General features: G+C 37.8%; 1 protein-coding gene across 3 annotated transcripts in view; it reads right to left on the bottom strand.

Moving 5' to 3' along the window:
- htr4 (5-hydroxytryptamine receptor 4) overlaps window positions 1-23,019 on the bottom strand; it is an 88,952-nt gene extending 65,933 nt beyond the window's left edge. For all 3 annotated transcript variants that reach the window (XR_006925932.1, XM_046850325.1, XM_046850324.1), the window contains exons 1-2: window positions 22,474-23,019; window positions 2,280-2,361 (exon numbers count right to left, since the gene is read on the bottom strand). Coding sequence is in view for 2 of the 3 variants with exons in the window: in XM_046850325.1 (XP_046706281.1) it covers window positions 2,280-2,361; window positions 22,474-22,549 (158 nt within the window). In the remaining variant the exon portion in view is untranslated. The remainder of the gene's footprint in view (window positions 1-2,279; window positions 2,362-22,473) is intronic.
- Between the last annotated feature and the right edge of the window lie 2,012 nt (window positions 23,020-25,031).

Consider the following 25,031-nt stretch of genomic DNA (forward strand, 5'->3'; position numbering starts at 1 on the left):
ATGGGCTATCCTCAAATATACATACATAAAAGTTCGTTAGGAGACATGAGAAAATGTTCCGGACAAACTCTATGTCTGTAGGACATTAATCCAGATATGGACCACTAAATGGACAAAAGTCTTCCGACAACTGACCATAAGATTTGTACATGTTTTATGAACATCGTATTCCACGTTTAATCCCGGTTTGATGTTACAATAACCTCTACGCTGTGGTTGTGGATATTCTCATTCAGCCACAAAGATGTTAGTAAAGTCAGGTACTGATGTAGATTAGGAGGCCGGTGGTGCAGTCAGCATTCCAACTCATCCTAAAGGTGTTTAATATGGTAGTGTTGTCAGAGCTTTACAGCAGGCTAGCATTTTGTACTAGCTTTTTACTAATTTGTTCGATGATTGAAGCCTTGTATAGCTCCCCGTGTTTACTGCCATCTTAGGCTAAATGGCTTGTTGTATTCTTCAAATGTAGGGCAAATGTAGGGCAAAAGCATCTACCAAATAAATAAATAGGATGGTAATGTATCGAATTAATGCTATCCTACATCTAAATCTAACCCTAGCACATATTCCAGCGGAAGGAAACAAAATCAGCTATTATCAACCGTTTCTCCCTTTCTTATTCTCATTTCATTAACCAGTCATGGTTATCAGGTATCATACACTACACTGGAAGATAGAAAGATTTTCACTCCGCTAGTATCTCTATAACCATCTATAATCTTTTCAAGGGACAATAATTTAGAAAGAAAACATGGATATGCAGCTTGTATAGCAGTTCTTTGCCATGAGGTGCCATGTTGAGCATGCAGTGGTCAGTATGAAAGAACTGAACACAAAGCAACTAATTTTAGCAGACAAAAATAGAATGTACTCACTTTTGTTGCCAGATATTTTGACACTCCACTTAATAGTAACTAATGCACCCTTAGTAAATAAAAGCTGGTAATTAGAAACTTTTAAACTGAAGTGGAAAATCCACCAGCAGAGACATTTAATGGATCTGGAGAGATTCCGCATGAAGAAATGGTCTTGCCAATTATTCTCCAATCTCATTATAAGAGACTCACAGCTGTTACTGGCTAAATGGTGCAAATAATTGTGCCACACGTACAGTTAAATTATTTTACTGTTGGCTTTGAAATTGTTTGGTATCAATAAGAGTAGAGTATTTTTGTAATAGAATCAAAGGTTAAACAATAGGGTTAGGGTTTGGGTTAGGGTTAGGGAACCATTTTTCCTCCTCATATTCAACAATGGAGCCAATTTTACTGGAGGACACTAAATGATTTTAAGTGTTAAAGCATAAAAAAACATTGCCCCGATCTGTGCTTAAGCAGTTTCTCCTTAATCCATTGAATCTTGCTCTGTATAATATTGTTGAGAGACGGCAAAACAAATCTCTCCTGATAAGCGTGGACTATAGCGAGCGGGAGAACATGTGGTTTGGAGCGATATCATGCGGTGACACTATAGGCCACGCTCAAAGATGTAAATGGAAATGTAAGGAAAGGAGGAAGAAAGGCACAATCGCGGCACGAGCGCGGCACGGAGATGATAATCATGAGCTCAGCCCAGGCTTCCTGCGTTTTATCAATGGCGATTTTTGACAGCTTTGTTAAACACACTAGAATAGCCTTTCACATGGAACCAAACTGCTGCCTGAACTATTCAACCTCGCTGTGCGTCCGCGGAAAGACGCGCACACACCAGGAAACATGAATGAGCGACCTGTTTTGCGGCGCCTTATTAGAATGCACGGGTTTATTTTGTGCAAATTAACTACGACACCTGCAACAATGTTCCAAAGCCACGGTCAATCCACCATGCCAGCTGCAGCCGAACTTCGTAGAAATGCCTAAAAAGTCTAGAGTTTAATAAGCATTAAAGGTCACCTCTGTGCCTGTTTGCTGCTTTTTATAATTCCTTCCAGCGCAGTGATGCATGAAACTTGTCACGGTATCCTTAAGGTTAATTTGGGTGAGCAGTAATTAGATAGAGCAGCTGGAGAAGGCGATTCCGCGAGAGGAAGGCTACGTTTCCTTTTTCCCTGAAATATGAGCCCGTGCTCAAAAACGCTCTCCTACAGCCATTATAAAGGAAGTGGATTGATTCTTCTCCTCCTTCAAACGAAGCAGGTCACTGAGGTGAGCTTCAAGCACCAATAATGCACAATCGAGTACAAACATGACTGAATCTTTAAATGAATGAGGATCATTTCTAAACGGGTCAAAGGTAGAGAATACATATTAAGACATTTACTGAAGGAATAGATTTCTGACCTCTCACTGCTATCGACTTCCTCCATCACAGGCATCTGGCCGCTGGAACTCAGATTCATGTACCCATAGAAGAACAGCGTCTCTGTAAAGAAAGCAGAGATGGACGTTAATCCAATACTGATTCAGACTACAGATATAAAGCATCAATGAAACTGTTTTATTAATCCTAATCATCACCTAAATGACTGCATACTACTGTATCTGCACTACCACCTCTGAATAGAGAAAATACATCTATTATGTAAATGATGCATGCATTAAATTAAACGGACTGTGGGCGTCCGGAAGGGGAAAAAATGCCTTGCCTGTGCAAAAATGAATGCCACATTAAAAAGACAAAATGGAAACATAATGACTAATACCTGAAAAGGGGCTAATGACTATTATTACAGCACACAACTGAAGTCACTCAAAAGAATAAAATCTTATACAATATATACAACAGAATTATGGGTAGTGTTGGAGTGCTGAAATTAGACGCCAGACAAAGTTTATTACAAATTGCACTGAATAGAATGCCAGCAGCTAATTTAAAACATGTGCAGCAGCTCGGACTAAAACGAAGTGGAAAGGAACTTCTGTCAAATGAAAGCCGTTATTTAATGTGTCGAAATTGATCTTTTTAACTGAGTGTTCGAATCGATGCACCGAAATCAACTGGCAGGCTGCTATTTTTAAAATGCATATCGGGTTTTTCTGACCCAAGCCCTGAGGTATGCACTTAGCAGGGGTCCTGCCTGATTCACAGTGATAAAAAAAAAAAAAAACACTGAAACGTCTTATTCCGGGTGCCTCAAGTTTTTTTGTGTGTTTGTTTTTGTTTTTTTACAATTGCAGCCAGGAATCTTGTCATCACCGAAAGATCCACATGGGGAGAACAACAACTAGCAAAATCTCAATTAACCCCCTGCCTCCTGTTCTGCCTTCCACCCACTCACATAGCAGACAGTGATAGAGTGTGAGAGAGAGAGAGAGAGAGAGAGAGAGAGAGAGAGAGAGAGAGAGATTGAGAGAGAAAGAGTTTCCTGGATGGCTTCCCCAGCGGGATGCTCATCATCTCCTACCCAGTTAGGGGAGAGAATTTCTGCAAAAAGTCGCCAGTAGGAATTTTCAGTCTCCAGATGGCCCCCAGACAGTTTTAAATGTGATGTATACAGTAGATGCCTACAACATCCACATTATTACTACATGACGTAGGGAAGTGTTTCCCAGTCCTGGTCCTGGAATAACTTAAGCAGGCTTGTGTTTAGTTTGTACTGTACTGCGCTTTCCCTGCTTTTAAATTGTTCAATTCAGTAATGTGTACATATTCCTGCTAATTCACACAAAATTGCTGTGTAAATATTGCAGCTGAGTGACACACAAACTTCCTTTCTTGTTTCATTAATCATCCAGTGCACTGGAATTCATCACCACCAGCTCTAAGTCCATTCTACATGTATATCATTTCAGTTCCGTTCAGTTCAGTTCATTTCAGTATATATATATATATGCTCCTGATTTCAGTTCATCATAAGAAATGAGTATTGTTACAAGAAACTGCTTATTTATTGGTTGTCGTATCCTCTGGCGTCAAAAAAAGGGCGGAGTTGAAGACATGCATCACAAGATTTAGCCAATGAAAATAAAGAATGCAGTGACATGTATCTTTAACTTAGCCCCCTTTTTAGATGTCATGGGACACTTTCTGCTGCCGAATGTCCACATGGCAACATCTATATTTACTATTTAACATTACATGTTAAATATATTCTCATCTAACTGTAGCTATGTCAAGCATACATGAATAGAATTTTGCATTTGCATTAACAAACTTGAAATATTTAGTCATTTCTCTGTGCAGAAAGCATGCAAGGTGAGATTGAGGGGGCGGAGTTTCCAGGCGAAGGCACTGAGCACTGAAGAGTGTGGAACACCTGCGCAAATCAATCCAAGTTCAGATATCTATTGACTCATCTTCCGTTTGATTGGAGAGAAGAAGTCAGCTTTGTGTGTGTGTGTGTGTGTGTGTGTGTGTGTGTGTGTGTGTGTGTGTGTTGTGTGTTGTGTGTTAGCCATACTGGCCTACTCCATTGACAAAGTAAAAGAAACAAATCAAATGAGCAAACAGAGCTAAGAAACACTGTTCAGTATAGACAAGGTATCTGGAATGATCTTTTGAGAATACTGCGAGTCAAGAGTGCAAAGGAATCCCAAAAGATAAAAAAAAAAAAAAAAAAAACATCCAAATGTATGTAATAATTATATAACAATGATCTACTAAAATTAAAACAATATGTTGAGGAAATTAGAGTATAATCCAAAAAAGATGAAAAAAAACTCAACATGAAACATACAGCAGTTATATGTTTACTGCGTGTTTGTGATGCTTTGGACTCTTTTATGAGATCAGAAGGTTCACTTAGCTTTATAGCAGACTTTCTGCCTTGGTGTTGGAGAAAACAAAAAGAACGATCCTTTTAAAGACCTTTCAAAGTCTTTCTAACGACTAAGTGCAAAAGCATACTGTCGTTCCTACACATGGTAAGTGTTGCATTAAAAGGCTTAAATCGTTCACTTTTATCGTGCTTTTAAAAAACAAACAAACTGAGCAGCAACACGATTTACTGACTGCAAACATGCATTGTGAGAGGCATCCTCTGCGTGTGGGGCATAATGCTTTATTTATAACGCACGTGCAACTGATGTACTTAATGAATATGAGAAGAGAAGGGGAAATTTTATTTCGTCTCTGAGTCCATTATTATGTTACTTTTCATGGCCCTTAGAGCAAAAGGTCAGCAGGCAAGCACTGAAACCTGAGAAACCTGAGGAAAACCTCTGTCTCTATAAAACAAAAATGGTTGAGTCAGTAGTTTCCAGGAGACAGATTGAATTAAGAGTGCAGACTGCTTGTTAATGTATAGTCAGGTGACACGAAGCAGGGATGAGCTTGGTCTTCTGCTGTGCACATAGAGAGCGATGTGGAGCGCAATACGCGGAAATGAACGTCATCATGCCGTATACCATTAAAAAATCTCCTACCACCCCAGTGCCCTTTATATTTCATTTAAATGCAAATGTTGGCTTTAAAAATGATCTCAGGGAAGCTGGTGCTAACTTACTGGGTGGTATTTAGAAGGCTATGCTTGTGAATGGCACTCTCTCTCTCTCTCTCTCTCTCTCTCTGCTCCATCTGCTATGAAGATGAGGGCTGCTGAGTGTGCCATGCTAATTTACCACTCCATTAATATTGCAGATCATGAAACATGTTTCACTCAAGAAGGCATCGAGGAATACACTGCTATAGGCCAACGCATAAGTTTGGAGGCACAAACCATAACAAGGAATTAATATACTCCATTAGTGAAGCACTTGGCTTAGGGAATTAAGATCACGTATGCCTAATGGACAATAAAATAATGCTATGCGTTACCTGAAACATATTTAAATAAAATGCGCATTGCAAAGATTTAATGCGAAAGGCTTCAACTGCCATATGTTGCTTCAGTATATGGTTATATAATGCATCATTGACCTTTGTAGTGGTGGAAAGGAAAAGGAAAAGACAAGGAAATAAATAAAGTAGCAGTAAGTCTAAAAAAAAACAACATAATGCACTTCAGTACTGCTGCTCTCTCTCTCTCTCTCTCTCTCTTTTGGAAAAGAATAACACAATCATTCATGTGATTATAGAGCACGAGAAAGAAGTAGTTTTATGGCCAAGTGCCCAGAGAAAGAATAAAAAGTTTTCTTAAAAGCACAGACACAACAATCCCTCTTTTTTATGTGTTGGTACGGCATCAGAAGATATCATGCATGTGAACAAGAGAATTGGTTGTTTTTTGACTATAAAATATCTCCAAAAGATAAAATAGTTTAGTATTTACCCTTTATCTTTATCATCCAGAAAGGAAAGCCCCCCATACACAGACAGACACACACACGCTCCAGTAATCTGGAACACACCCGGAATTTTTAAGCATGTCTGCTAATGTTTGCATGTGAAACAGAAGATGGAAACATCATACATAAGTCATGAGCGAAAGCTAGCACCCTGATGCGAGAGGAAATACAAACAATTCCCTATAGACACACTTGTAGCTCACACTGAGCTGCTCTGACACGCAGGTTTCGCTCTCGCTGATCACACGAGCGAGCTGTGGAATCAAACATGCTAAGAATCTTTCGACATCTCTACATCTTTTCTACACGCCCTTTTATGTGCCAAAGTTTACCCACTTCCTGGCTTCATGTTAGCAAAACCAATGCAATAAACGAAATGGCATTTTTCCACCTGAACGCCCCCTCAGTGATTTTACAGGATATCACGCTATGTACCGTTTAGAGTAGAGTCCAAGGACTCGCACACCCAAACGTGTTTCCTCCTGCGTTACTGGGTAAACCTCGTTCGATCATTCACTCCACTTCAGCCAAAAGACTAATCAAATACTGACTCCCTGACTGCACCAAGCCTCAATCATGTGCACATAACAACCTGGAGAGAAATAAACAACACAACAGAGAGTTCTTTTGGGTCTTCTTGGACTGATGGATTATTAATCTTTGACAAAGGCGCGTTATCTTGAAAACTCGACACTTTGACGTGCCGCAAATGAAAAGGACTCTGTCCCTGCTGTCAGAAGCCTACAGAGGGAAATACCGAAGTAGTAAAGAATTTATATGGAGTCACCTGCTAGCTGGCACACCAGCTTTCATTCTATATTTTGCATTACTATTAAGTTCAACTCATATGTCATTTTTAACTGATCATAACATGCTTACTGAAGTGATAAACATGCCCTAATGTGCATTATTATTATTATAATAAACACCCATATTTCTACTTAGAATGCGAGATGACAAGAGCAGGTGTGTTTTTTTTTTTTTTTAGTAATAAAGTGAACATGAGCATCTGACTAACAAATAAAAATAAAATCGAAAAGATTCATATATTATGCTTAATTCGACTGCACAATTAACATAATTCCTCTACCAATTAATTGTTGCAGATGATAAGTGACATTTTCTTCTTTATTACTTCCCTCATTATAACACTAAGAGCTCTTTAACAGACTTTAAATGACACCAGACCCATGCCTCTAACCACTACACCTGCTAAGAACGATTCTGTGAAGAAGGTAGGAAACCCTGGAGCTCTATTTGCTGTAAAAAAAATGGCTCAGAAGTTCATTATGCTCCAATCATTTTCAGTTCAGAGATTTTGACTTTTCAATGCAATTTTAGAAAAGAATTAAAACATTTCAGTTGTTATTCCTTTAAAGATACGGTGAATCTGTTTACAATATTTACCCACTGTTTAAAGCATTTAAAAACAAATGTGTTTTGTTTTATACAGATGCAAAAACCATAACAGTATAGTCAATGAGAGCTACAACTAACTTCCAATTTTAATCATTTAAAATAAAACAAATAGCAAACAAAGACTACGTTATGAAGCGTGCAAAACCATTGTCACTATTTCAGTTCACTATTTCAGTTCGCCTAAAAACACATACAGGATGGAAGTAAAATCTCTATTGCTTATTAATGGCAACTTGTGCGTTACAGATTGGTGAAGTAGTGAAGCGACTATCCTACTTTCTCTACAGTTGAAAGACCCTGCATTGTTTAGTTTGCTGTGCATACACAGTAAATTGTGATCGCAGTAAATGCTGGGTGTTCAGTCATTAAGCCGCCGTCTTGCTTTCAGTTAACATCATCATGAAATTCAGTGATTTCCGGCAGTGAAAATGAGGAGACCATTCAAAGCTTTGTGGAAAATTACCTGTGATATGAACTGATTCAAAATATGAATCTATCATAACAATCACTAGCTGCAGCTGTACTCTGAATAAATGAAGTATTTTGAACATGAGTATGAATGTCGCCGAACACCATGCCGTATACACCCGGTATACAAGTGTCAATTGTTTCTCTAATGTACAAAAACCCTTCCTATATAATTAAACATTAACCATCACACTGAGCATTACCAGTATAGTCCTTGATATCTGAGCAGTTCAGTGTGTGGGAAGTGAGGAAAAAGCATTGATCCCTCACACTGATCCCCAGAACAAACTCAATTTTAAAACACCAGCGCGGTGGTTCACAGCACAGTTAGCCTTGGTATATTCAATTAAGGTTGTTTTGGTGTCGGTTTTCAAAAGCTTGCCTCAGCACAAGTGGATACCAACATTTCCACTGCTTCCTTTATCCCTCATTCGATCCCCTAACCCAGAGATGATCTATGTACTGTAAACTGAGGAATGCACAAGAATGACATGCTTGATCCTAAAAGGCGCATAAAAAAAATAACAATATAAAGTCAACAGCAGGAAAACCCACGATGCCCCTACTTTTATTGCCCTGGGTATAATATTCTCTCTCTCTCTCTCTCTCTGTCTCTCTCTCATAACCATGAAGGGTAAACTTAAGATTTCGATGCTATTATCAAAAAAACATTTGATACCATCATATCATGATACTGCATAACATTCGGTTCATTACCAACTAATATGAATGTCATTTTAAAGATGAAATCAGCATTAATGAATGAACAGTGATTAGGAAAACAAAAGCTATAAATGTACTGTAATTCATCTGAGTGAGTAATTAAGCCAAATTAAATTAGTCCACAAATCAACCAATCATTAGGAAAAAAAATGGAAAGATTTTAGTAACAAAGAAAAAGAAGTATAAGCATCTGACTGTACTCAATGAATATCTCTCAGGAGGGGAAATAAACGTTCGGGGGAACTCTGTGTGCGTTATACAGGTATGCCAGAATTCTATTTACCTGCTGTGCTATGAGCTAGAGAAGAGGACAGACTGGCATTTAATAGAGCAATACTATGCTCACACTACTATGCCAGGATAAATGTTGCTGATCTCTTACTGGCCTAACCACAGAGTAAATAGTTCACAGTTTGCTGTCTGGGTTTCAGGCACTCTTAGACTAAGTGTCATTTGGGGAGCATTTGGATTTTGCCAGGCGGAGGAATTCAGACGATGAGCTGTTGTGTGGAGAGACAAGGAGAAGCCTTCAGTGACTTAGATAGATGGCTTTTGGGGCACAGTTTCATCTTTTGTTAGTGCTTAAGCATGTTGGATCACTGTACCTGTCTTGTATATACTGCATTTGCTAGAGTAAAACAGTGAAAAGAGACGAGACGTTTTAATCTATCAGCCAAGAGACTGTCTTCTCCTCTTTCACCTTTAGATATTAACATCAAGCATGAGAATGGGGACCATGACATTGTGTGTTTGAATATTTCTAAAATTCCAGGGATTTTCTTTCTCAACAGTCTACAAAGTGTATACAATATAATAAAAAAGAGGAAACACCTTGCTGATGAGAGAGAGCAGTGGAGAATTACTGTCAGATGGCTTCAAGATGAACAGAAAGTTGAAGTAACTCAAATAACCACTCTTTACAACAGTGCTGAGTAGAAAAGCATCAACACATCAAACCTGGAGCCTGGATGGGCTACAAGAGTCTATTATAAGCATCTGACTCTATAGTGAGCCTATGATTCCACTCTCAAGTGAATCTGGAAAACGGGCTACTTATTTTCAGCTATGCAGTTTTTGTGAACAAACTCAAAGTTGGTTTTCCAAAGTGCGCATAAAAAAGTATAGTGTGACACCAGTACAAAAAAGTTTCTCTGCTCTGATGAATACATGAAACCTGCTGGATGTAGCTAATGTGGTAATGAAATCAGTGGGTTTCTATGGGAGGAAGGATGAACTGATCAAAGGAGGAAGAGCTGGATCAAAGAATTAGGTTTGACATACAAGTATCTATTGGTATGCAGTACTCGGGGTGAACAGGTGAATCTTTTCAAACAAGTCGGATCGCTCAGGCTCAAAAGATTAGACTAAGTGAATCACTGGGATCTGCTTTAATGACAGAAGGAAGAGGAAAACAATAGTGAGCCAAGAGAATCTAATGCTCTCAGGCTCAGAAGCAGGTATGTACTATATCTGAGTCTCAAATCAGATTTGATGGCAGTAATTTGAAAATTGAATCTAGGGGTCTTCAATGGATTGCTTCTAAAGGGACATAAAGGTACACCAGTAACGTTGTTAATATAACAGAAATTTAATTATGCAAAGTTGAGTTCACAAAGTGCTCCACAATTTGCAATAACAATGATAGGGAAACCGTTGAGATACGAAAGAGATTAAAAAATTATAAAACATGAAAAACTTTATCGACTGCATAATTATACTGCCACAGAGGTGGCATTTTATCATTTGTGCCCCTCAGGCTTTTTTTGTAAATTTCGTCCCATGCATAGACAAAAGAAAGCACATACTTAGCACCTTATTATTTTATGTTCATCTTGCACAAGTAAAGGAAAAGCATAAAATATTAAAAACAGGCCTGCGTATGTTGCAGTTATTAGCTTTAATAAAAAATGCAAGAATACAAAATGTTTTTGGCACCTGGTAAAATAAAAGGAAAAAAAAATAATAATTCAAAAATAATATTTAAAAACAGATTTTGGTTAATACTTGCATGACCATAAAAAGTCTTGAAATGAAATATTAATGTATGAAAATATGAAAGGATGCCCAGTACAGTACAGAAAAAAGTACAGTAGATGTGAATAGTTCTATTCTACACACTATTCTCTGGAACCTTATTATGTTTTTCTAAAGAAAAAGTTATATAGGAGCCACATAAGCATTAATACTTTAAAGTTAATTAAATTATCCAGATTAAAAGACAAATCCTGCAGCTAATTTACCCTATCCACAATGTTCCCCTGCATTCCTGCCTCATGCTCAGTGTACATCCATTATAGGCCACGGAGCACAAATATTCATACACTCGCTTACACCTAGGGGCAGGTTATATCAGGCAACCCACCTGGCTGTTTTGCGAGCTGTGAACACTACCTGGTGTGCTAATGTTCTGCCCTCAAGCTGAAAAAAAAATTAAATGCAATGGACACAAACTATAAAAGTTAATTCATATGATTTTTTAAAAAGTGCAAGAGATTTCTCTATACACTTTTTCATCAGTAAGTTTTAATAGGATAACCGATGAAGGACAAGTTGGTAGGGTTGGGTGATAATTATGAAGTGCAGTTTTGTCTTCTGGCTCTCAGTAGACGATCTTTACACCATGCTTCAAAATTGTAGCTTCAAGCATTTTAATGATTAATAACGAACGGCTGAATTACAAACATGAAAGCTGTTAGTAAGTTTACTGTAATTCGTTTTACTTGTGCTCTTTTGAGTGTTGCGCACTGCTGTCTGCTCTGATAGACGCCTGAAAAAAAAGAAGAACCTGACATGATGGTTGTCAAGCATGTGGGCAGGGAATCACAAACAAATGAAGATTTATCTCTTAGATGGTGATCCTATTGGCTCAGCAGGAATCAAATATGTCAACATCTGTGGCGATAAATGAGCTTTTGCCAGGTATAAATGTGCAGATTTTGTGTTGTAGAAGCTACGGGATCTAGATCGCCAAAATCTCTGATTGTGTAAGATTTAGACGAATGGAAAATGTAGTAAATGGGAAGTAACAAAACTAAAAACTTTGCTGATTTAGTTGCAACTATGGTTAATAATCTGGACGAGAAAAAAGGTGAAACTGAAGACGTAGCTGATTTATTGAAACAATAGGAGGTATACAGGTTTAGTCATAGCAGTGGTGAGTGGTGAGGACATTTAGCCTAGTGGTACATCAGAGAAAGATGAACATTCATTAAAATGGGTTACGCAAGACGTAAAAAAAAAGAGATGGCTGTAATAGACTTGCTGTGGCTGTTTAGTTTTCAGCGACTGGATTTGTATTGGAGACTGATTAAATAGACCATGTGCATGTTTATGTAAGAATGTATTATTTATTATATTTATCAGGGGCAGACCATGTTTGTTATTCAGGAGCCTGGATTTAAAAAGAAAGCATTGAAGGAAGCATCAAATTGATATTATTATGCAAGACCTAAAAAGATATCTGTTTAAAGTTATTTACTCACCCCCCAAAAAAATTGATTATTCAAAACATTTCTCCAAAGTGTAGCACCTGAAATGAAGTCTTTGTGGGAATACTGGTTGAGTAGGAAGGTATACTCTGGCTTTCCAGTAAATCAACGCAACACCAGCTTATTTACAGCAAAAGAGTTGCAGAATGAACAGCAACACAATATTCTGTCCAAATCCTTTGGTCACTGTTCAGTTCATTTTGATTGCAGCTATTGTAGAATTGCACAATTCTGTTTACATTTTTCTGCTACTGTGCACCTTATTCTGTCACGACAAGTTTTACTGGCGGAGCTATTGCTGTTTTTATTTTTATATTTTGTGTATTGTGTATTGTCCTGCACTGTCCTGTGTTGTCTTGCACTGTCTTGTGTTGTCTTTTGCACTGTTTGCACCAGTTGCACACATGCACTTTATGTGGCGAGGATCTTAGTTCCTGGCCCTGTGTTCTTCTGTTCTGTGACTGTTGTTTTATGTTGTTGTATGTAGCACCTGGGTTCAGGAGGAACGTTGTTTCATTTCACTGTGTACTGCATCAGCTATATATGGTTGAAATGACAATAAAAGCTTCTTGACTTGACTTGACAAATCGAAAAAGATCAGAATGGCTGGCTTTATGTGCCAGAGGAAGCATGTGTTTGATTTCACCCTTCCTGGTTGGTAATGTATTATTTGGAAAAGCTGGCTGGGAATTGGCAGGTGCCCAAATTACGGTAGAGAAAATTAGACAAAGTTGAAGGTGACTGAGTGCACTTTTTTTTTTTAGCATGATGACATACTGGATGATCTTTGAACAATTCTTGTATTAATATCTGTGGTAATAACAAGTCAGATTCACCCAGTCATCTCTCCCACCAGAAGTGAAAATTGCATTTACATTGGCCAGCAGCAATCAAACTGGTCTGTAAAATAAGGAACGTTTAAACATTCCAGGACACACTGTAGATTTCGCCAGGCTAGCTTTGGAATGGAGACAGGTATAAATCAGTGGCGAGGTCCCCCACGATTCATGCGGTCCCTGGAGAGCAGAACTACTCTGTTCCTGGGTTTGTTTTCTGTCCACAGGGAGAGCTGAGTGCTGACAGCACCAGAAGTGTGTGTGTTTTTATTTTTTTCATCACGCAGGCACTCAAATCATGAGGCAATACAGCGACCTCCTGTTGTCTCGCTGGGGGATAGAACTGAACAGCTCACTTTATGACAATGTATTCTTTTTTTATTATTACTATTTTTGCTATAAGCTAAACTAAATAGATTTTTTTTTGGAGAAAGGGGTTTTAAAACTCTTTTCAAGTGGGAGAAATAAACGAGCGTTTCACCCAGCGCATGCAGACGTTTTCTTGATCTTAACTTAAAGCAAACGAGTCAAGGTGAAATCGATATCAATAGCCCGATGTATTGATTTAGCATGTTGGTTTGCATAGATATTCCATTAAATGTAGATTTCGCATAATCCAACTCTCTGGTCATTAATACAACCGAGTGTTAACTGGAAGCCTAACCCTCGACCTCAGGTGCTTCCCATCATCCAGAGATTATTCAATAAAAGCTGGAATAAGGATGTCAATAAAAAGTTTAATCAATACTAATTCATGTGTGTTTTAGGGTAGAATTCTGTATCCATCATCCATGTCAGAAATCATACAATATCTTACTTTAATATGGCTAGCTGAGCATTGTAACTTCCTTCATGCAAGATGTGAGACAAGTGCAATACATCTTCAAGACCTGCTTCATGAGCTTATTTAAGAAAACTATGTTGGAGATTATTACAGTGAAAAAGAGTCAAGGCTGGAACAGTGATTAGAAAACCAGCACTGCAACAATGAGTGTAACAGCACTGAAGCAGATGCCTCAGTTTGTGTTCTGTGTGTTCTTTAACTTAAATGAGCAAAACAGGTGCTTTTGACATGCACACACCATTACCTGGTAGATATTCACAGTAACCTGATAGCTTGCTACTATAATAAACTTCAAACAATTGCAGGAAAATCTTTACTATAAAGACGCTTTTTTCATTCTGCAGCAGTTTTCTGTACACACACATACGCACGCACACGCGCACACACACACAAGCCTTTTGAAGTTCTACAGCACTTACACCAAGTTCTGCAGGCAATGATCATTTTAATGAATTTCTCTCATGACGTGACTGATTACAATAACAAAATGAACTACACTTTGCATTGACACTTTGCATTCACACTTTGCATTCTCTGTTTCGAGACAAAATGGCAGCTTAGATTCTGCTTTTATTTCTGCCACTGGAACAGTACACATTCTCAGCAAAGACCACCTTGAGTCATTGCGCTGGACTAAATGAACAGTAGGCACAAGCTTAATAGCAGCACTTTCTTTGCTCCACAGACGAACATATTGCTCTGATCTTCTCCCAGATGCACTGTAATGCTGCTGGGCCATGACAACACTAATGAGTGAGGAATAGGCTGTCTGAGGTTCTCACCTTCAGTCGAACCATGTCTGATGCTTTTATGCCCGAAAAACATTTCACAGATCTTTTTAATATTCTGCTATTTATGATGTGTTGTTCAACCCATAAAATGAAAGAAATACAATTTCAAAATAATTTTAATGGGTGGTGGTGCGATCACACTTGCTGATGCTTAACCTGGCACAACATACTGCTACAGTATTATAAGAAACTTGTTTCTAATCTACAATGACTTTTCTGTTTGATATGTTTGTCATTTAAACCTACTTCACGTTGGTCAGACACAAGTTATTTAACTTCAATCAACTCTTCTCTAACATTACACAAATGTGTACATACACTATATGGACAAACGTATCTGGACACCTGAGTTTCCCAGTCCATGTGGTTCTTTCCCAAGCTGTTATCACAAAGCTGAAGGCACACACTTGTATAGGGTGTCATTGGATGCAGTAGCAAGAAATATCCCCTCCATTTAAACTTTGAGACCCAAACCTGTATATCAGCATGACAATACCCCTGTGCACAAAGCAAACTTCATGAAGATATGGGTTAGAGTGGAAGATCTTCTGCTATAGAGCTCTGAACTCAACCCTACTGAACACCTTTGGGATGAATTGGAACGCTGCCTGCACCCCAGGGCTCCTTACTCTATATCAGTACCTGATTTTACTAACACCCTTGTGTCTGAGTGATCACAAATCTCCACAAGCACACTCTAAAATTTTGTCGAACATCTTCCCAGAAGAATGGAGGAAATGATAAGAGCAAATTAGGACTAAATGTGGAATGCGATGCTCAAAAAGCACATACTGTATTTATGACCAGGTGTCCACAATCTTTTGGTGATATAGTGTACGAGTATGTCCTAAATAAAAGAATAAGGCTGAAAAGCATAGTGTAATTTATGTTTTTACATCTTTTCGAATGTTAAAAAAGGTTATGCAATCATGTATTAGGTCATATAAACTGTGTGTATATATATATATATATATATATATATATATATATATATATATATATATATATATATATATATATATGTATTTTATTTAATTTCTTTTCAGTGATCATCATCACCCTCTGTGAATCCAGGAAGTTCATGAGGAGGTGGGAGAAAGAAAGAAAAAAACTCACAAGGAAACTCATATGGACACTTGAAAAACATCCATGCACTAAAAATAGCTCATTAAATGAACTTAATGCAAATGTGTATAAATTAGATCCACATGCTGAATTTGTTTACCTTAACACAATTTGTTGTTGTACATCCAGCACAATTTGATTATGCATTTTTAAAGCACCGAAAAATAAATCTAACTTTACGCTCTCACCTGGGCTGTGGTCTGGTTCATATGTTTATCCTGCGCTAATTTACATTTATGCAATTTGGCAGAACCCTAACCCTTATCCAAAGTGACTTACAATCATCTCAATTATCTAAATGAGCAGTTAAGGGTGATGGCGTTTGAAGTCACGACCTTCCGATCCCAAGCGCAATGTCTTAATGATTGAGCTTCCACTTCCCAATTCAATACTACAGCTATCGTCAGTGCCAATGTCCTCACGAGATTATATAATTTAACTGGTCTACATTAATACTAAGTAAAAATCACACTCTAAAATTAATGTAGTAATCAGAAGCCTTCTTGTATATAACTTATTTAAATTATGAAATGTATTCTTATTTCTTTTAAAGGCTTAATTGTTTAATTGCTTTATGTAAACATTGCCACACTAAATTTGGTTGTATTGTAAACAATGACAATGTAATATCTAAATATTACATTTGTCTCTGTTTTTACAAATTACCTTTAGTATCAGCAATGAAATCATCATCTGATAATAAAAAAACTAATATTGTTTTGCAAACTATAACCTAATCTTTTCTTCTCCCTGGCTGAACACATATTCTGCTTATTTTTGAGCAGAGCACTGAAGCTGTAAAGCGGCATTGCGCATCTTCAAATTTTATTTCATAATTTCTACTTTAATCGTGATGACAGAAGATGAATCTTCGATTTACAAAGCTTTTGTAGAAATGACCTGAAGGTAATGTGATTTAACAAGGCATCATCCTGACCTTAATACCCTCCTTGTTGTAATTACAATAACAGCCACCAGCTTGTTGTACTACATGGTATCAGTCCATAAGCACATACAAACAAAATAAATTTGCTCCCTAAAAAGTAATTTCCTAGCTGAAATAAGGAGGGAGGGGTGATGGTACAAACTGTATTCATCATGATGTTAGTGTATGGGTTCAGTGGCCATTTTTTCGACAAGTGAGGCTGAACAAGAGCTCAGTTCCCTCCCACAACTGTTGCATTTAAGGCAGCTCTGTTAAATCAAAATACACACACACACACACACACACAAACTAAAAGCCCCTTTAAATCTTTAAAGTTGAGTCAAATCTATTAGTCCTTAATCCTACTGCTTCAACATTGTTTAAACAACTATTTTTAAAATGGAAAGAGGCACCATGATTAATCTTTATTTACACATGGGAATACAAATTGAGAAACAGAGCCATGTGAGACTATTTTAAAAAACATAATTTAATAATAAGCAAGTTACAAACAAATTAAGCATACATATGACAAAAAAATGAGGGATTAGGGAGTTCTGTTATAGTGAACTGAAACCGATGAAACCAATGAAAACTCACCAATGAGTCTTCAGTAACTGCCCAGACTCACACAGCAGCATTTAATCTTCCCAGCATGACAATGCTTTTTTTGCATAACGGGAGTTGCATGACGATATGATTCATATGGTTTAAATTAAGGATCCTGACCTCAACCCTAATGAACATCTTTGGGATAAATTGGAACACTGTACCCCAGGCCTCCTGAACCTACACCAGAACCTGCATGAGCATTAACGAGCATTAATATCTACAACCTCACTCAAAATTGTAGTGCAAACCCATGCCCAAAAGAGTGATTATGTTTAATAGCAAATGGGAATAATTATGCATAGTGCACAACTGGATGTTCAAAAACCATATAGTAATCTTATGGTCCACAAACTTTTGTCTATAGACCAATGTTGACGGCCTATAACATGAGTTAATTGTGAGATCAAGTCTGATCAAATCCAGATGATGTAATCATCCAATTAAACTATACATAGCTCTTAACTGGTTGGTTTAGAATAAAGTCTTCGAAATTGGTGTATTATGCAGTATCCCCAAAGCATTTTAGCACTTAAACCGGCTCCTAAACCTACAACAGCTCCTAAAAAGGAATTATAGATAATCCTAAAATGGCTGCTGTCAGCAATTCACATCAGAGTTAAGGGTTGGGAAAATGACAGTGGGCTTTAAACTAAATATTGTCCCAGATATGATTGTGGCATTAGTCAGGTATGCAGTTACCTCACCTAGACCGTTAAGCAGGACAGTATCACCTGAGAATAAGGTTTTGCCAGCTTTTTGCAATCTCCCATTCACAACAAAAATGCAGTTATGCAGTACAGATTAACTGAGATTAATAGACAAAAAGAAAACAAACTGTAACATGGGAGTGTATTAGGGTGCAGGGTTTCATGTTGGTTTTATTGATTCTGGTGTATGTTGGACATACATTAATCAATTAATTGGCTAATTAGCAATAATTTAATTAATTAATACGTATTCAGTAACTGCTTTATCCTGGTTAGAGTTTTTGTAATTGCATTATTTATTTCTTTATATTCTGTACAAAGAAAATAGAAATCATAATGGGTGTGTAAAAACAAGTGCAGCATCAGAATTAATTAATTAAATACTGTAGGTAATTAATTAAGAAAAGAAAAGAAAAGAAAAGGCAACTATGTCAATGGTAAGTGCAAAAGTTATTTTGAGTTTCCAATCAGGGATCAATATAATACCCTACTCAGCTGTACTGTATTCAATACTGTACTCAACTCTACTGTATTATACTGTACTCTAGTCAACTCTACTATACTCTACTATTCTGTACTCTACTGTATAGTACTTAACTCTTCTGTATTATACTGTACTCTACTGCACTCAACTCTACTGTATTATACTGTACTCAACTGTACTGTACTCAACTCTACTGTATTATACTGTACTCTACTGAACTGCACTTAACTCTTCTTTATTATACTGTACTCAACCCTACTGTATTATACTGTACTATACTGTACTTAACTCTACTGTATTATACTGTACTATACTGTACTTAACTCTACTGTATTATACTGTACTATACTGTACTTAACTCTACTGTATTATACTGTACTCTACTCTACTGTACTTAACGCTTCTGTATTATACTGTACTCTACTCAACTTTACTGTACTATTCTGTACTCTTTCAAGAAATGCTTTCATCTTCTAATGTATCTCATATAACTGATGATTTTATTTTATTTCACGACACTGAACTAACTGTAATTGCAAACAAAATGTATCGTTATTAATAAGTGCAGCTGGAAATCACAATCAGCCTTTATATAAATATATTATAAATATACAAACAAGTGCAAAAAATATTATACAAATTCGTTCAGACTTTGACTAATTACTTTGCCTGTGTGGTTCAAACACTGCTACTATGAATATTTATTTCCTGCTCAATCCATGCGTACATGGTAACAACATTTCTCCTCCTGTAGGCACAGCAGGGCGAATTATTAAGCATTTTTACATCTGCCAGGTGTGGAAAAGAGTGCTATACTAAAAAATCTCGACGACACATGAAGAATAAACTCCTGCGATAAATATATAAGTTAACCTGAATGAAACAGAACTAATGAAATTGTAGGAAAATGCCACAAAATGCTCAAATAATATTAATTCCTAGCAATGTGATAGCAAAGCCCCTTCTCTTCTTCTTTGCAGAAAATTACTAAATGATGTATTGGCCAAATAAAAATGACTGTGCACTGTTTAATGTGTGGGGTTTCATTGGTAACATAAATTCATTCAGAAACAGAGAATTGTTCTAAAACTGTCTGGCTTACAGCCATGACACCAAACCTGGGAGTATCTTTTTCTCCTAATCTTGGCTATGCAGAGCCAAACCTTTATGGCACATGCTCATGTTACAGTAGGTCTATATAAACAGTTGAAGTCCGACTTAACAGCAGTCATTTCTATTCTGACCATAGGGTTCGCATGAGCTGCCTAAACAGACTTTGTTTAGTTATAAGCAGTAGCTGTGAGTATGGAGTCATCAGGCACTTCCTGCAGGTGTACCCTCTGTCTCGAAGCAGCCCATTAAAAATAATCTACAATGCAGAATGGCCAAGGGCATTGAGGAACTATATATTTTTAACGCAAATCCATGCAGAAAAGCTATAAATGATTAAATAGTGTGCACTCACTGAGAATACAAGAATATGGACTGACTCTGGTCATCAATGTCATGTGAACTGGGCAAAAAAAAAAGGTTCTATATTCATATCTGCTTTGTTATAGTACTTTGTACTAGATATTGTGTAAATGTATGACTTCCTTTGAATAGAATTCAAAGTATTGACAAGTCAATTCCCTTCTAATCGATTGAAAAACCTCAAAAAATGTGAAATGTGGGAAAAAAAACGTCTCTTTTCGAAATCTCTGGCATGCCATAGAGATCAGCAGCAAGCTCCACGGGATCCTTGACAAAAGGTGATGCAATTATAATTTATAGGGCTCTGATTGGAAAGGATGTGGGCTTTATACACACTCGGTGTGGTAAGCTTCAAATTAACTTGCCCTGGAGTAAATTAACCGTGTGGAATAAGTTGCCATGGTGATCAACCAACCACTGAAAAGATAGCTGCCTTCATGGTAGAGATAAACCAATGTTCAATCCAAAGTTAGCTCGCTAAACATGCAATCCTGCTTAATGATGTGTTTACCAGCTGAAGAATTCTTCTGTTACACACCAGTATTGTTTTGGTTTTTTTGGTGTTCCTATGTTACACCTGACTCCTACTCTTTGGTGGGTTGGTTTTGGATTTGTCGCTTAATGATGGCTTGTGATATCAGACCTCATATTCATAGGCAGCAGCAGCAGATTCCAAATGCAAATGCCACATATGAAATCACTTTCTGGACCTATGAAATAATAAGGAAGTGCAGGGTGTAGGGTAATGTGCTGTTATTCCTAAACTTTCAAAGCTGTTTGGATTTAAATACTCTCACATTAATGCTGAATGTCTGACCTTTAAGTTCATATTATTTAATTATTTATTTTTGTTAATTCAGTGGTCCTCAAAATTTTTGCCTCATCAACCAGTTTAAAGCCAGACATTTAACATATCAGCACTATATCCACACTACTGTACGGTATATTGCACTGATGTTGAACAGCACACAAAAATGAGATGTTTGTTGACAGTTAAGACACTGCTACCTGTAGCAGAAGCACACGTTCCTCCTGCTGGCTCTCATGTTTCACCTTTGTCTGCTGGTGAGACTTACACAAGGCCATAATGTGGTGTGAGAGTGGGTATGCATTGATCCACCGATGGGCGTTCTGGGCTGTGCCGTGCCATCCATCAGCAAATATCCGTTCCACGTCTGACACCCTATCGAACAATGTACTCTCTATTGCATAAATCCAAACCGATCTGGCCATCCTGTGCGTCTGCGATAAACTTCTCCTGCTGTGAGCTCCTTTATATCGGGACATCCACATGCCCGTGTGTAGACAGCTTCCGCACAAAAACCTCTGTTGGTTCTGCACTCCAGAGCCAAGCATAAAGCAAACAATGGCTTGAAACGCTCCAGTACAATGTGTTTGGAGGTTTCCTCATACGTGACTGAAGGAAACTAAGAGTGGAAATGCATTTAGAATAGATTATAGGAAAAACCCTTATTAGAGTGCAGGTGATTATATCTGAGACGGTTTCAGTGGCTTTTGAAACTTGCGATAAGGTCAATTACCATGAGATAGAGTGTACTTTCCATTAAAGTGCTCTGGATTACATAATGCTGTGTCAAACACCTCATGCCAACAGTCTGACAAGGTGATTGACTATATATATATATATATATATATATATATATATATATATATATATATATATATATATATATATATATATATATATATATATATATATATATATATATATATATATATATATATATATATATATATATATATATATATATATATATATATATATATATATATATATATATATATATATAGAGAGAGAGAGAGAGAGAGAGAGAGAGAGACAGACAGACAGACAGACAGACAGACAGACAGACAGACAGACAGACAGATAGATAGATAGATAGATAGATAGATAGATAGATAGATAGAAATAGGAAATGAAAGTGAGAGTAATGGTGTCTGCAAGTATTTTATTTTCTGAACAGAAATTCCTACTGGCCTTTACCTTCATCTAGAAGCCTCAGGCACGATTTTCCTCTACAAAATCTTGATGTGTATCGCGATAATCTTTGTGGCTGCTCGAAATCGAACGTGACTTTTAAAGCACAAACAAAGCACATACCCCTTGTGTCTCGTTTCTAACAAGTTTTTGCCTACTTGAATTACTTCCTGAGCTAATGGCACGATTTTAACAATCTGTGTACAAAAAAAAAGATTTGTAAATATACCAAAAAGGTTCATATATTACACGTTTATTGTTGTAAACTAGAAATTCCCTGACATAGAGTAGAAATGATGGGGAGGGATGTCATCGCGCATGCATATATAAAAAGATATATATATATATATATATATATATATATATATATATATATATATATATATATATATATATAAAGAGAGTAATGGATTACCATTTCCATGAGGAGACCCCGGGTCAGTAGCATGGCACGGTTGTAAAGCCTCATGTGGGAACGCACATCCTCGCATCTGAACACGATATAACACACGGAAATGGACAAGTTGTCGTGCTTTTACCGGTAACTCGTCGTAACGGCGTCAGTCGAAGTACAACAGGCAAAAACAAACAAAAAAAAACTAAGAGATAATAATGAAATAATAATAGTAATAATAATAATAACAATAATAGTTCTCCACGGAGCGCTTTCTTTTTTCCCCGTTCAGAAGGTGAAAGTGACAGAAGTGCGCGCGCCCTTGCTCTCGCGCTCTCTGTCTCTCCGTCGGAGTGCGCGTGAGATCCCGCGCGCTTGCACCGTCGCGGCTGGTTGAACAGCGGAGGCGCGCTCGCGCGTGCGCTTGCTCACGCGTTTGTTTCCACGGGCGAGAGAAAGTCGAGCGGGTCGTTCGAATCCCCTCCTCTCGGTGATCTCCACGCGGCGTGCACACGCTACACTGTATTCCGCGTAACGCACCGCTTTGCTTTTGTATGCACGCGTTTTTTTTTTTTTTTTGGTGTGTCTGCGTGTGCGCGCGTGTGTGTATGCGTGTGTGGAAACTGTGGGTTTTTCAATGCACATCCGCGTCCTACCGCTTTCACTCCACTTTACAAGTCTATTTGTTTTCTATTTGTTTGCAAGGCAAGGCTGTCAGTTTAAAAGATGCACACTAATACAAAGCCTCAACAGAAAATGCAATCAGACTGGACCAGACTGCATTCCTGTCTCTAAACATTTATTATATTCAAGTAACACAACACTCTTTTCCAAAAAAAAAAAGAAAAAAAAATCTTCTGTCATTCAACCTTACTGCTTCCTTCCTAACTAAAGCTTCACTACACACAGATCAGATGAGCATACACGCCTTATTCACACACATTCTAATGTCACTCAACCTTATACTGTTTTCTTTAAAACTTTACATATGATCCTGAGATTTTACAGCTCTACAACACACACACACAGATCAGATGTGCACACACTCCTTGTTCACACATCTTCCACTGTTGCTGAGCATTCCTGTTTCCTCCTTCTTTTGAAAACAGGTATTCATAAATCATAAGTGTTCTTCTATATCCTCATTTACTCACAAACTGGGTCATGTTTTTTTAGAGGAAGTCCTAAACGTTCCCAAGTCATTCACTTCAAATATCTGTATATTTAGTCTTGCAAGTGGACTAATGTAAGTAACAAGAGAAGTGGTCAAACTGCTATAAATATTGAAATACTTTCACTTCCTGTATCTTAAATAAATCAGCAGAATGGCACATGACAAAAGAATTTGTGTTGTCCTCAAACGCTGCTGCGATGACCTAAAAACAGGAAGGCATTACCTGTAAGCTTTTTTATGGTCATACACTAAAACGTAGCTTGCAACTGTAAATAAAACCTGATATTACGTTTGAAATCATGACCCTCCACACCCAAGTTTATGGCCGTTAAACTTTCAATACTCCCCAGACGAAAAGCAATAGGGCTCCAGATTGAACCCTTCTGCCCCAGCCAGACTATTTCCATTTGTTGGAATGAAACACGTTGTTCATTAAGGGAGGCATAAGTATGCTCAAGAGCTGATGTTGCAGTAGCAATTACAGCCTAAATGGTCCATTAAGCCCCTGAAACACCCGCGCATTCGCTTAAATATTTTCCTTCTTCAGGAAAACGGTATGCTCCTCGGCCCCGAGCACTGTTGCAGACAACTTAACGTTTTGCTTTTCTGCATCTCATTGTGTGTTCTGCTCTTGTCTCATGCACACTGGCTGATCTCTGACACTGAGACCTGTGTCTGACACCTACAAGTCATTACCAATCAGTTGCCAGCTTTGGAAGAACGTGACGTGACCGAGAATCTGGCCTCTGCCACCCTGTCTCTAGCCACCATGCAATTTGAAATAATACATTCACTTTGATGTTGTTATATGACAACAAGGATGTGTATAAATATACTGTTGTTCTGAAGATCTTCCTTTTTAGCATGTCATACAACATGTCGCTTTTTTCTTGTGCGCACTCAGGTGTTGGCTATAGTGAAAATGTCTTCCAGGTCACAGTTTGCTTCAACAGGCTCTCTATTCCTCTGTCACTGGTCATGTGGAAATTGGAAAGTGGAAATGGTGTTTCCTGCAAACAATAAACTAGAAAACCATGCAAAACAGGAGATGTCCAGTACCTCCCTACGCCTGACAGTTGAGCCGTTGCTTCTGGGTGATAAAGTTTTTGATTAGGTGCCACAGCCAAAGCAGGCTGTTCGCTGCTTCTCAATGAAGCAATGTCTCAGTCTTCACCTCCCTGTCCTTCTCCTGAAAGTCTGCCCTGTTGAACTGATGTAGCCTGCCTTATATTTCTAAGGCCATCTTCAGCATCTCCGTGTTAAATCCCGCCCACCCTGCACCACTGACGTGACAGCAGATTTGAAAATGATCACCCTTGAGACACTCTCCTGACATTCCTTAGAGAAAATTGCCCCGTTTTGGAAAATAGCCATCCTTGTGTATGTGCTCATGGGTTATGGGTGG

This window comes from Silurus meridionalis, chromosome 5 (genome assembly GCF_014805685.1).
Source record: "Silurus meridionalis isolate SWU-2019-XX chromosome 5, ASM1480568v1, whole genome shotgun sequence".
Taxonomy (NCBI): domain Eukaryota; kingdom Metazoa; phylum Chordata; class Actinopteri; order Siluriformes; family Siluridae; genus Silurus; species Silurus meridionalis.